A 13,576-nucleotide genomic window follows, 5' to 3' on the forward strand; every position below is an offset into this window, starting at 1 on the left:
CACAATCCAGGTCCCACTCTTCAATCTCCCCCGTTCTCCAGTGTAGTCGCGGGTTGTGCAGACGCAGCCACTTGTGCCCAGGACGATGGTGAAATGTGTGAAGTGGCTACCCCTAGCCTCTCAGCTAGCTCCGCATTGATTAGACTGACATCTGCTCTGGAATTAATGGAAAAAAATAGTCCTGCTCACAACCAACCTCCTGGCTTAGTGGTGAGCCCGGCCTTTTACCAGGCAGCTCCCCACAAAATGGCCGGTCTGGCCGCAGTACATGCAAAGGGCCAGCTCCTGCCTTTGCCATCGCTCCTTATCCATCAATCAGGCGCAACCGAGCTGCATCGGCTCCTCGGCGTTATGAGACACAGGAACGGTGTGTTGAGGCAGAGAAGTTGCGGCCGTCACTGGTTCTCGCCGCACAATGGTCTGTAGGGAACCCTAGCCGCCAGAAAATGTTCCGCTTCTTATGGTTCCTCCTTCCAACCTCCGGTTCACAGCGAGGGTCTCGCGTTCGTTGTGAGTTTTGAGTCTATGGTCAATTTTGGATGGCGAGAGCAATTAATTTATGAAGGTCACGTGGAAGGTAACGGGTTGCCAAGCAGTCCTTTACTCGGTGCGGAAGCCCTTGGATGAAAACGTCTCTGGGCGCCATTGCGTCCCATCCCGCCTCCACCGCCAGGATACAAAACTCCAGTGCGTACTGTACCTGGCCATACTTCGCTTCCCCTGCTTGATGCACACTAACCTCTGGGCTGCCTCCCTTCCGGGCATCACCTCCTGGAAGATCTGCTTTAAGGCCGCCGAGAAACTGGTGAATGTTGACATGCATGCGATCAATTTTGCCACTCTGCTCACAAGGGTGGATCAGCATGGACCCGGCCAAGACTCAGGCGGTGGAGAAGTGGCCAGCAACAGATTCCTTGGGTTCACCAATTTTTATCGATGGTTCATCCGCAGGTTCAGTAGCATCGCTCCACCTCTCCATGCGCTTACCTTACCTAGGGCCCAGCTCCTCTGCTCTGCCGAGGCTGACGCCGCTTTTTGGCACCTCAAGAAGAGCTTTGTCTCCGCACCCATCCTGCACATGCGGTGGCCCTTACCTGGCATGCACTTAGCACATAGCTTCGATACGGAACGTCACATATCTACTCAGCCTTGCTGTTTTTCGACCACTGCCTGGAACCATGTACCTATTGTATGATCCCTGCTGAAATGTTGGCTCCCCTTACCTGTGTAACGACCTGCATGTCTGAATACCAGAAACATTAACAATACAAATCTGAACCTCATTGCTGTGGTGTGCATTTTGGTCTTACACACCTTGTTCCCTGACACAGCATAAAAAGAAACAGTACTATACGAGAATAGAAGAATATGTGTTTATACAGCAGTTATAAATTGTGCAAGAACAAGGCATAAATGTTGTTTCTGCATGCCCTACATATTCACAGTGGATGGTGGAGAACAAAGACACTGCACAACAACAGATTGTGACAATTGTGTGTCACTGCAGAGATATATTGTAGAGTCTGATGGCTGTGGGGAGGAATGACCTGCGGTAACGCTCCATCTTGCACTGTGGGTGTAACAGTCTGGTGCTAAAGAAGCTGCTCAGAGCCTCTACAATGAACCCCCTGTGCCGGCCCACCCCACGGCACAGTGCTCAACTTCTTGAGTGCTGCCCCCCGCCCAGCTCACAACTTCATACAGGTCTCCTCAGCAGGTGGTGGCGACTCTGGCCCTTCTTAGAGAGACCGTCTGTGTTGTTTGACCGGTCCAGTTTATTGTCGAGGTGAACACCTAGGTATTTAACAGTGTCCACAGTCTCAGTGTCTGAGTCCTAGATGTTTACTGGTGTGTGTGATGGAGCGGACCTCCTGAAGTCAAGTACGAACTCCTTAGTATTGCTGGTGTTAAGAAATAGGTGGTTAGCCACTACACTAGCCCACAAAGTCAGAAACAAACAAAGTCAGAGATTATCTTAAATACAGTATAGCTAATTAGGACATTTTATAATAGCACATTTTCAAGTGTGCCAGAAAACGATGACTCACAATATGCCACAAGTGTTGTTCGTCATCAGACTTCTTCTTGCATGCTTCACAGGTACATGGCCATCATCCATCCTTTGCAACAACGCATGTCCTCCACTGAGACCAAAGTGGTGGTGGGTGTGATCTGGGTGCTGGCTTTGCTTCTGGCCTTCCCACAGTACTACTACTCCAACACAGATGAGCTCCCCGGCCGAGTGGTGTGCTACATTGACTGGCCTGAATACACCATATGCGACTTCAAAAAGATGTGAGTATCTCTTCAACATGTGCTGTTAATTATGAATTGAAAGCAAACTTGGTATGACGGTGTCTGTGTAAATGAGAGAGCTGAGAAAGAGCACAGAAGCTTTTTGCACTTTGTATGAAACAAAATGAAGGCACATCACAGGATATTGTGCTCTCCCTCCTGTGAAAGAAAAAAGAGTATGAGAGAAAAGAACGATTAAATATGATTGAGACCTCACTCAGTCAGTTTCTTCTTATTGTATTCTACTTGTACAGTACAGTAGGGTTTTAAAAAAACCTAGTCTAGGCAACACTTTGAAAATAATAATAAAATGCCTTGTTTTTGTAGTTTTTTATTTGTACTTCTATTCTGATATATTTTAATATTAATTTTAGCATAAGTCTCACATAATATCTTTTTTTGTTACGAATCAGTGTTAAGAACAACCATTTTTACTCATTAATTCACCAACAAGTGTATGAGTTTCTCAGCCTATCACCCTTTTATTCTTAGAAAAGTCAGACAACCTCCCACCTTGTGACACCACAGTCACTAAAATTAGTTTGAAAAGCTTATTGTTAAAAGAGCATACGTGCCAACCTTCCCTGCTTTTGTGACGTTCTGCCTCCGCGCCACTAGAGGCGCTCCTGGGGTTTTGATGTGGGTCTGTGGTTGAAGTTAATTTCCTGTGTAATTAGTTGACCCACCTGTTTGGTTTGTGTATATAAGGGATGTCTTTTGTTTCTCACATTGCTGGTGTGTACGCTCGGTGTAGCTGGATGCTACCCCATTGTTACGTTGAGGAGAGTTTGTGATGCCAAGGAGTTTTTGGTTTTGATAATGTCCTGTCTCACCACGTAAGTTTTTGTGAGTGTCTTATGTTTAGGTCTTATGTTTCATGTTTAGGACTTTTGCCCGTAGTGTACGGAGCGTTTTAGTTTAGATAGGTTGTTAATCGTTTTCCTGCATTGCAGTGATTTTTAGTTCTTCCTTTTGTGTTGAACTGAGTCCTGCGGTGCAGTGAGTTTTTGTTGTATTCAAATAAACCACTTTATGTTAACTGTTAAGACACTGTGTTTGGGTCGTGCATTTGGGGTCTCCACCCTCTCTTGTGTTCCCTGCGACCTGGTCTGCCGGTTGCGGCCAGGTGTCGGTGTGAGGGATTACACAGAGAGCTGTGTGCTGGAAGTGCGTCGGCCGTAGTGCCTGAAGCCTCCGCTCAGTGTGAGCGCGTTCTCCTCCCGGCTCCGTGAGAGCCGTAGTTCTCCCCGCTCAAGGAGCGTGTTTTAGAATCTTGTGAAGTCTAGTTTGACCCTCGTTCGTAACTATAGTAAACCGTTCGGTCTAGTTTGACCCTCGTTCGTAACAGCTTTAGCGGTTTATCAAACCACAACACATTGAGGAACGGTCACACATTTGCCTGTGATTGTCATGATCATTTGTTTGTCAGTAATTTGGCTTTTGATTGGATGAAAAGGTTCTCTCTCATTCAGGTCATGTTTATCCCAAAGGATTCTGTCCAGTTGCCACTATACAAAACCTTTTGCGCTATTAAATCCAACTTCCAATTTTGTAAGACGTAGCCCGTTCAATCAGTCTCTTAAGTAGCCAAATACAGACCTGATTCTTTTAATTGTTTGTCCTTTGAGTAGCAATAGATTTAGATTGGGTGAAGGGCTGAAAAGAGAAAAATATAAAATTATGACCAGTATTATGAGGATTCTGGCTAGAGCCAAAGGGTTAAACTGTGATCTACTGCTCTTTTGCTCCCGTATTTGACGGAACCATATTGTGCTTTTATGATGTTGTTTGTCTATTTACTCTCATGTTGCAAAATATTGTGTCTTGAAATTATAGGAGCAATTGTTTCCTTTCTGATGGACTGTTTAGAGTTGCTGAAAATGATACTGGAAATCTACTGCATGCAAAACCTGTGATACAGTACAGTTTTGGAATAAGGAAGTACTGAATTTATTAATGAATGGCAAGTAACAAGAGGATGTTTTGTGTGGGTGATAAATCGTGGGCCTGTAATCTGTCAATGGCTACAGTTTTTAAAATAGAAGGATATTTTCATGGAAAAATGTGTACATATGGCCTACAACTGTGTCACATGATACTGCAGTAATCTATAACTGTATTTAACCTCCAGTATTCACTCTAATTCTCTGCCAGATTGTTGTGATTTCACCACTTTCCAGCGTTGTCTATGTACCTGTATCGTGTCCTGACCATCCGCCTGTTTCTTGTTTTTGACCACCTGTCTGATCCCTGCCTGTACTTTTGCTATGCCTGCCTGCTGTCGAATCCGTCTGCTACTTACCTGAGTCTGCTGCTCCTTGTCTGTATTAATTCAGACAAGGTTTAATGCCTGTTTAATGGATCTGCCCAAGTCATTAAAACAAGCTTATACTGACTTCTGTGTCTCGAGCTGTGCATGTGGGTCCGCCACGTTAAGAATCCTGTCAGATCACTCTGGCCAGAAATGGACCCAGCCAGCGCTGGACTCAGTCAAGGGACTGTCGTCCTTACCTCACAGAGTGCGAAATGCATTTTCAGTTGCATTTGCTGAGTTTTCCAACTAAAAGTTCCAAGGTGGCATAGGCGGTGTGTCACCTGACTGGAGAGGCGGAAGCCTGGGCCACAGTGGAGTGGCAAAATCAGTCCTCATGCATGTCCACATTTAAGGGGTTCTCTGACGCACTAAAGCAAATTTTTCAGGAGATTCCGCCTGGACGTGGGGCCAAGCGGAGGTTGTTTAACCTGAGGCAGGTCCGACGTACCACAGCAAAGTATGCCGCCGAGTTTTGCGGCAGAGGCCAGTTGGGACGCTACCGCACTGGGGGATGTGTTTATCCGGGGCCTTCCCCGACACATGAAGGACTGTCTGGCAGCCAATGATCTACCAAGTGAGTGAAACGCTTTAATTGCCTTGGCAATAGAGATCGACCACCGACTGTGTAACAAAGACCGGGAGCACCACGAGGAGAACCGGGCTGGGGAGAGCTGACTGCTACCGTGATCTCTGCGCCGTGTTTAACAAAGCAAGGGTTATGTATTCCCTTGCATCGGAACCTAGATTGCACCATAAACCTGGACTGGGATCAGTTCCGCCTAAAAGTCGACCTTACCAACTCTCACCCAAGGAAAGGCAGGCCATGAGGGTGTACCTCGACACTGCATCAGCCTCTAGTCTTATCCGCTACCGGACTACCGGGGCCTCAACGACATCGCCACATGGGACTCCTACCCTCTTCCTCTGCTGTCTTCTGCATTTTAGTTGTTATGTGAGGCCAAGGTATTCACCAAAATTGATTTCCGCAAAGCATACTATCTGGTGCGTATAAGAGAGGGAGCCGAGTGGAAAACGGCCTTCAACACGCCTAACAGGCATTATGAATATATAGTCATGCCTTTTGGTTTGACCAACGCCCCAGCTGTGTTCAGGCCTTTGTCAACAGTGTCTTGGGCCCCATGATCAATGTTTTTATCTTTGCTTATCTGGATGATATTCTTATCTTCTCCCACACAATGGAGGAGCATCATCGCACGTCTGGCAAGTCCTGAAGCGCCTCTTGGAGCACAAATTATACATTAAGGCAGAGAAATGTGAGCTCTACGTACCCACAGTGTCGTTCCTAGGCTTCGTCATCTCACAAGGGTGGATCAGCATGGACCCGGCCAAGACTCAGGCGGTGGAGAAGTGGCCAGCAACAGATTCCTTGGGTTCACCAATTTTTATCGGTGGTTCATCCGCAGGTTCAGTAGCATCGCTTCACCTCTCCATCCCAGTTCCTCTGCTCTGCCGAGGCTGACGCCGCTTTTTGGCACTTCAAGAAGAGCTTTGTCTCCGCACCCATCCTACACATGCCGGACCTGGCCGGCCAGTTTATGGACGAGGAAGATGCGTCCAACTCCGGGCGCAGTACTGTCTCAGAGGGATCCGACCGAAGGCAGGCTCCATCCTTGCGCTTTCACTTCCCAGAAGCTGTCGCAGACCAAAGTTGCTCACTGTGAAAGTTGCTCTGGAGGAATGGCGGCATTGGCTGGAGGGGGCAGAACAACCTTTTATGTCCTACAGTACATGGACCATAAAACTTTGAATATATCAAGACAGCTAAAAGGTTGAACTCTCGTCAAGCCCGCTGGGCTCTGTTCTTCAGTCATTTCAACTTTCACCTTTCTTATCGCCCAGGATCCAAGAATACCAAGCCAGATGCACTGTCCCGGCTCCATGACTGGGGATGGACCAGTGGAACCTGAGGACATCCTGCCTGCTGGCTGCCTGGTTGGAGACGTCTCCTGGGCTGTGGAGCAGCATGTAAAGGACACCCAAGTTATCCACTGGGCTCATACCTCCTCCGTTAGCTGTCATCTGGGCACTGCACAGACAGCGTTCATCGTGGCTAGTCGGTTCTGGCAGCCCTCCATGAAGACAGATCTACAGGAGTACGTTGCCGGCTGTTCCATCTGCGCAGTGCATAAAGCCTCTCATCAATGCCCCGCCGGGTTCCTCCGTCCTCTGCCAGTGTCCCACCGACCGAGATCACACATTGCTCTGGACTTTGTAACAAGCCTGCCACCATCCCATGGTAACACAGTGGTTATGACTGTTAGGGATTGGTTTTCCAGACTAACCCATTTGACCCTTCCCCTTCCGTCGGCCAAACAGACTGCACAAGCCATGTTAGAACATGTGTTCCGGCTGCATGGGTTTCCCCAAATTTTGTCTTGGTTCCGGCAGGAAATCTGTTCTCTGCTGGGCATGGAGAACGAACAGACAAAGAGAGCCAACCAACAGTTGGAGGCTGATCTGCGTCTCCTCTCCTCCAAAGACCCCACCTCCTGGTCCCTGAAGCTTTTATAGGGGGACTTCTCCCATAATTCTTTACCATGTGCAACCACTGGTTTGACTCCCTTCCTGCGCCTATGGTTTTCAACCTCCCCTGCTTCCCTCGAAAGAAATCCACATTCCTTCCTCACATGCTCTGCTGCAGCGTTGTCGCCACACCTGGCTACAGGTTTTGAGGGTGATGCTACGAGCCCAGCCACAGTATAAGGAGCCGGCAGACCATAAGCGTACCCCGGGCCCGTTCTGCGAGGTAGGGGACCAGGTCTGCGGTCGATCAAGGACCTGCGGATGCAGGTCCCATCACGTAAGTTGACACCGAAATTCATTGGGCCATTCATCATCTCCAAACTCATTGATCCAGTTTCTGTCAGGCTCTCCTTGCCCAGGTTCATGAGAATCCATTCCTTCTTCCATATCAGTCAACTCAAGCCCTTCCGCAAAACCCCCCTGGTGCTGCAGACTCTGGCTCCTCCATGTATCATGGATGGCGGTCCATTCTAGTCAGTCAAAGAGCTTCTCGACTGCAGGCGTAGACGGCGTGGCTTCTAGTACCGGGTCAACTGGGAGGGTTACGGAGCAGAAGAAAGGTCATGGGTCCCACCTCGGGGCATTCTGCACCGGACCCTTATGTGGGACCTCCACCACGTGCATCTGGATATCCCCGGGCTGTCGGGGGTCTGAGTGAACCGTGCTCCATAGGTTCTGTAGTTATGTGTTTGGGTCTATACCATCGCCCGTGAATCTACCTGTGTATGAGCTTTGCCTGTTTACTGTTTACTGCCCAAGCCATTAAACAAGCTTATACTGACTTCTGTGTCTCGGGTTGTGCATGTGGGTCCACCACGTTAAGAATCCTGTCAGTTACCGCGATAAATATAAGTCCCTGTTATAAAAAATCTGGGCTGAAGTTCAATGAACCCATGCAGACATGGAAAGAACATCCAAACTCAATACAGAAAAACACCTGGATGACCCAGGACTAGGCTTGCATGTGAGGCATGTAGTACTAATTACTACACCGACGTATGAGGTTATTTAACAACATATTTTAAATCTGTCCTACACATTGCAGCTTATTTGTAACATTCCCATTTCACTATCCTTAAAATATAAGAAGAAATATATTAAAAAAAAGAATCATCCTTACACCCCTTTATTGGTAGCAATTACTGCACGTTGACCACAAGCACTGAACAACAATAAACGTTTGATTAATTAGTTTAATTTAGCTTCTTTACTGCATACAAGAATATCCAGAGTTAAGTAACAATATAAATATATATATATATATAGATTTGGAGATGTACTTAAAGTAAAACAGTATTTAGACACTGATACAATGTCTCTGATAAGACACGTATAGTAGAATTATAATTTCAACAGGCAGCACCTTAAACCTTACACCTTAATAAAGCAACCCTGTCACTAGTCATCTTTTCGCCACCTTATGTTGTCTACATCGAGTAGAAAATATTCAGGATCTTACCAGTACTGTAGGTCTGTTAGTGTTTTGATCATTTTAACACTTTGCTTGTACAATGGGAATAGCAAAAGCTGTTACTGCTGCCAACACGCGACAATTTCATATGCCCTGGATGCAAAATCCATGATCAAAGAAATCTAGAAGAATCTTATTGTGATGCAAATTCATGTTTTAATCTTCCTCATTCATGCAGTGAAACCTTGCTGTGCTTAACCAACCTCTGTAGCTGCTGTGGAAAGGCAGAATAAATGCAAAATGCCTGGAAGTTGTTCTTTAACACGTTATGCCTCCCCAGCCACCTCCAATTTTTGCCATTCTTCTTTTATTTTCCCACCGACATATTTGGTGACTACCACATACACATGTACACTTTCATAAAAGCAGCCTCTTACCTCATCAGCAAACATCTTTACTTTTATTTGCTGCCAGCCTGACATCGTTCTGTTCTCTTTACTCTCTTTGTAGCATTTCTCTCTGGAAATATATTTTATGAACAGTGCAACAGATTACTTTTTTAATGAAACTAATCAGTGACCTGTGGAAATGGAGTTAGAACATTGCAGCCATTCTAAACAATTGAAGCTGTCAATGACATATCAGATGACCTTGGGTCAGGTCCTACAAAGTTGTTCTCCAGTCCCACGCACCTATCCACGAAGTGTTTGATGACTTTTCAGTTGTCTTCGCAGTGAGAGTATTAATACAGCAAACAGTGTTTGTAAATGCGTGCATATTTAAACAACCAATACATTAAACATACACACTGTTTAAAGATATGGATGATTTTTTTCCACACTTTTATTCCACTTGAATGCATTTATTTCAAATCATGTGGGGCAGTTCACTTAAGGCTTGTTACAGCTGAAGAGCTGATGGGCAAGATGTCTTGCAGTAAATTGTTACGTGGGAGGCAGCTCTTGTTCAACAAGAATGTGAGACAATGATAACCTGTAACAAGTACTGAGTCACTGTTCCACTGTGAGATGGAGGACCTTCAAGGTTCTAGACCACACAGGTCTGTACAGTCTGTACAGTGTACTTACTCAACTCAAGTAATGTACTTAAAGGGCATCTTCATTGATTTCAAACTTTTCTATTCTTCTAATTTTCAAATTACACATTTATTGACTTTGTTTTCCCCACAATGACATCATTATAGAGTGTTCTATAAAAAACTATAGGTTAATATAGGTTTGTACTGACAACCAAAAACACAGTATGTCTGTATTGTGTAATGGTTATGGTAGATGAATGGGTCACGTCTCATTGAATAAAACTGTTGCTGTTATTGTAGCAACTTAGTTCACACAGATTGTGTTGTGTAAGTTTAAAGAAGCTCTCACTTTGGCGCCATTCTACAATATATTGCACAGTGCACAATGCAGAGAATGATGCTTAGACTAATTATATGGGAATGTAAGTGTCAAACTTCACTTTAATATATATAAATAATACTTAGTGGTAGACAGACAGGCTCAGTTTGAAAGCTTATAACAACGATCATCTAATAAACTTTTTTACAAAAAATTATTTCCAGTTCAGCTTGTGTTACTGCATCTTCAATAGTTTTGAATTTGGGATAGCTATGTGTGGTGATGTGTTTTAATTTCATTGTTTGTGTGCCTCAGTGGGAACTCACCATTGACATAATGCATTCTCTAGCCCCTTGCCCTAACCCTAACCATCACAAATAAAGGCAGTGTAACCTTGCTGTAATCTTAAACAAAACTCAATTCTAACTTCAGCCCTAAAATTGCATCTTAACTGTCAAACAGGCTTTCAAAGTTGTGGTAGAAAAAACAAAGATTTTTGTACCCCTTTTATGTAATTGCTGGGTACACACACATACAAACACACGCACACACACACTTATATATGTCTGTATAGTACTAGACACATGCTCAAGTACCCACAGAGGAAATTACAGGCTGAGCACACCTTGTTCTCTGTGCTCCTCTAAATTGGTAGCCTGTGATTAGTGCCAGTAAGGCTACATGGACAGAGGCAACTTTTTGCCACCACCTTTGCCTCAAAAGACAAAACCTTAGCCGTCTCACACACACTTCCATTAATTGCAAATATATGGGGTGCCGAATGTAAAAGGAGCACCTATAACTAGTTTTCTCACATTTAACTAAATGACACAACATGTTTTCTCACATTTAGTTAAATGTGCAAAAGTCTAAATGTAAATGTTAAATGTAAATGTTAAATGTAAATGTTAAATGTAAATGTTAAATGTAAATGTTAAATGTTTGCCGAGTGTAAACTGAATATTCATAAATGTGCAAGTAAACTCCACCCCTACCCTCAAACAGCGCTGGTCTCAACTCAAACACCTCAAACAGTGCGCGCAAACCCCGCCCACATCTCATCTGGAAACTTTTGTTTTTAGCCTGGACGTAACTTCGGCTAGCTAGTATAGTTAGCCAACTAATTCTCCACCGGCGCCACAGAAATATTCTTTTTAAACCTACTTGACTCCTCATTAATGGCGTTTACGACAGAACGGCAGTTTGAAGCGGAGCCTCAGCCCGCACACCTGCCGTTACAGCCCGTTCAATCTCCCCCAACGGGAGGGAGTCGGAGCTGGCGGCCATGATGGCTTCGACTTCAGGCTTCTCTCCAGTATTGTCGTGCACCGATCCAGAGTCAGATGTGGGCGGAGCTATGTGTACTGTTTGACGTGTTTGAGTCCGCATCACTGATCTAGGATAATAGGGGGTGGAGTCTACTTAAATTTTCAGTTTGATCATTTAACATTTAGATTTAACATTTAGATTTATCATTTAACATTTAGATTTAACATTTAACATTTATATTTACATTTACATTTACATTTAACATTTACATTTAACATTTACATTTACATTTACATTTAACATTTAACATTTACATTTATATTTAACATTTACATTTATATTTAACAGAAATAGAGTTCTAAATGAAGTCCAAAGTAAAGGATAAAACGTCTCTGTGGCGCAATCGGTCAGTGAGTTCAGCTGTTAGCCAGAGCGATGGTGGTTTGAGCCCACCCAGGGACGTTTGATATCTGTAAAGTCTTTTAAGACCATGTAGATGGGAATTTCCACCAACACAACTTTACTTACATTTTTCAAAGAAAAGTGATTGGAAATTTTCTCATCCCACATTGTCTTCAATAGTTCTTTTAAGACCATGTTCATGGTAATTTTCACCAACACAACTTGATTTACATTTTTCAAAGAAAAGTGATTGGAAATTTCCTCGTCCCACTTAGTTTTCAAAATTTTTGAACCACCAGCATTCTGATTTGTAAAGAATAAGTCTTAGTTCTACAACTGACAAGCACTCGACTGCACGTAATACATATTGTTGAGAAATATGTCTCTAAGGCTGGTGGCTCAAGCCCACCCAGGGACGTGTAAAGTCTTTAAACATCATGTACAACCGGAAGGCTTGTAGTTCGAGCCCACCCAGGGACGTTTGATTGAACCAAGTTTTCAAAGGTTTAATCTTTCAGCCTATCCGAGCACTGAGACTGCAGTATTTATAGAGATTATAATTATCCCCACCACAACCAGCAGCCAATAACAGTAACTTATTTATTTGTGCCATATATTTTGTGGTTTGTTGCAGGTATTACGTGTTTGTGGCCATCTTGATTTATTTCCTCCCTCTGCTGGTGATGGGATGTGCTTATCTAGTAGTGGGACTGACCCTTTGGGCAAGTGAGATCCCTGGAGACTCATCAGATCGCTACAAGGAGCAGCTGACTGCCAAACGAAAGGTAACATGCCTTTTGGACCGCAGGTCACAGCTGGTATTATTCCAGCGTAACAGGAACTTTTATTGAATTCTGCTTTCACTATTTTTCCTTTCCACTGCTTTGTCTACATGTTGTGTTTTCATATTATTTTTCGTTGTTTGTTAGATGTAATAACAGTTTCCCCTAATGAAGACACTTGAACAGACCTTACATTCTGAGGTATTTACTAAGGTCTCTGTGCTGATTAGATCAATGCTCTGCTGGTCAGTGTCTTAAAATACACCTAATTTCCCTGGGGTTCAAATGGCATATGATTATAGACATGCTTAACATCAAATTAAACAGAAGAGTGAGGGCTATAACACTATAGAAATGTCATTCATGTGCATCAAACACAAACGTTAGCATGTAGTGGGCTACTGGGCTAGTTTGCGATACACTTATGGGTCTACCTCTGCGATACTTTATGCAACGCACAAACAACCGCTCACACGAAAGCCCTAATTTAAAGGGCTCTAAGGATATGCGCCACAGCATGCTAGCTATCAGATGTGGTGAGTTATGAGCCAAAGAACAACATGCAATAAAGCTAATCGCTGACTAGTTTTATTATGTCAACACTTGTGTCATGGCTCATTAACACTGGTGAACCAATCCCATTCTCTGTTATCCTTACATCCTGAGAAGTTATCTAAGCATGCTGTTACTTTCTAGCCCCCCCACAGAGCTTATCTTAAGAGATTTATTATGGGAGGCCAATGGTGACATTTTTTATTGCACCAGGGCCATAAAACGTGACCAGCTATTCTCAATGGCTACCAGTCCTGTCAATCATGCCCCGTAGTGGCCTATACAGCGACTGATTGCGACACGGTGGACATGAATGAAACTTTCATATATGTTTAGATTGGTATAAGTAACTGGTAATTATCACTTTTACTGCTGTTTTAGGTGCCATAGTGGACATAGTGGAAAAACATATAGAATATCCACACTAGGAAACTCCTAGGCTCACACAGTATGACCGGCTCCTGTTTCACTTCGTCAAAGCCATCTTTTTGCTGAATTGATGTTCACTGATTGTGCTATGATTTTATGGATGGTTAGAAGTTACTCTATTTACACACTTTAAGTGTCTGCTATGACGCCATTTGCAGTCAAATAGACTAGATAAATTAATTTAATTTGTAGGTATGCCATTTTCTAGAAAAGCCTCGGG

General features: G+C 44.1%; 1 protein-coding gene across 3 annotated transcripts in view; it reads left to right on the forward strand.

The window, feature by feature from the left end:
• The window catches only part of tacr1a (tachykinin receptor 1a), a 30,521-nt gene that overhangs the window by 6,807 nt on the left and 10,138 nt on the right, over window positions 1-13,576 (forward strand). For all 3 annotated transcript variants that reach the window (XM_055511911.1, XM_041072409.2, XM_029163459.3), the window contains exons 2-3: window positions 2,101-2,295; window positions 12,228-12,378. In XM_055511911.1, coding sequence (XP_055367886.1) covers window positions 2,101-2,295; window positions 12,228-12,378 — 346 coding nt within the window. The remainder of the gene's footprint in view (window positions 1-2,100; window positions 2,296-12,227; window positions 12,379-13,576) is intronic.

The sequence above is a fragment of the Betta splendens genome, chromosome 9, assembly GCF_900634795.4.
Source record: "Betta splendens chromosome 9, fBetSpl5.4, whole genome shotgun sequence".
Lineage (NCBI taxonomy): Eukaryota > Metazoa > Chordata > Actinopteri > Anabantiformes > Osphronemidae > Betta > Betta splendens.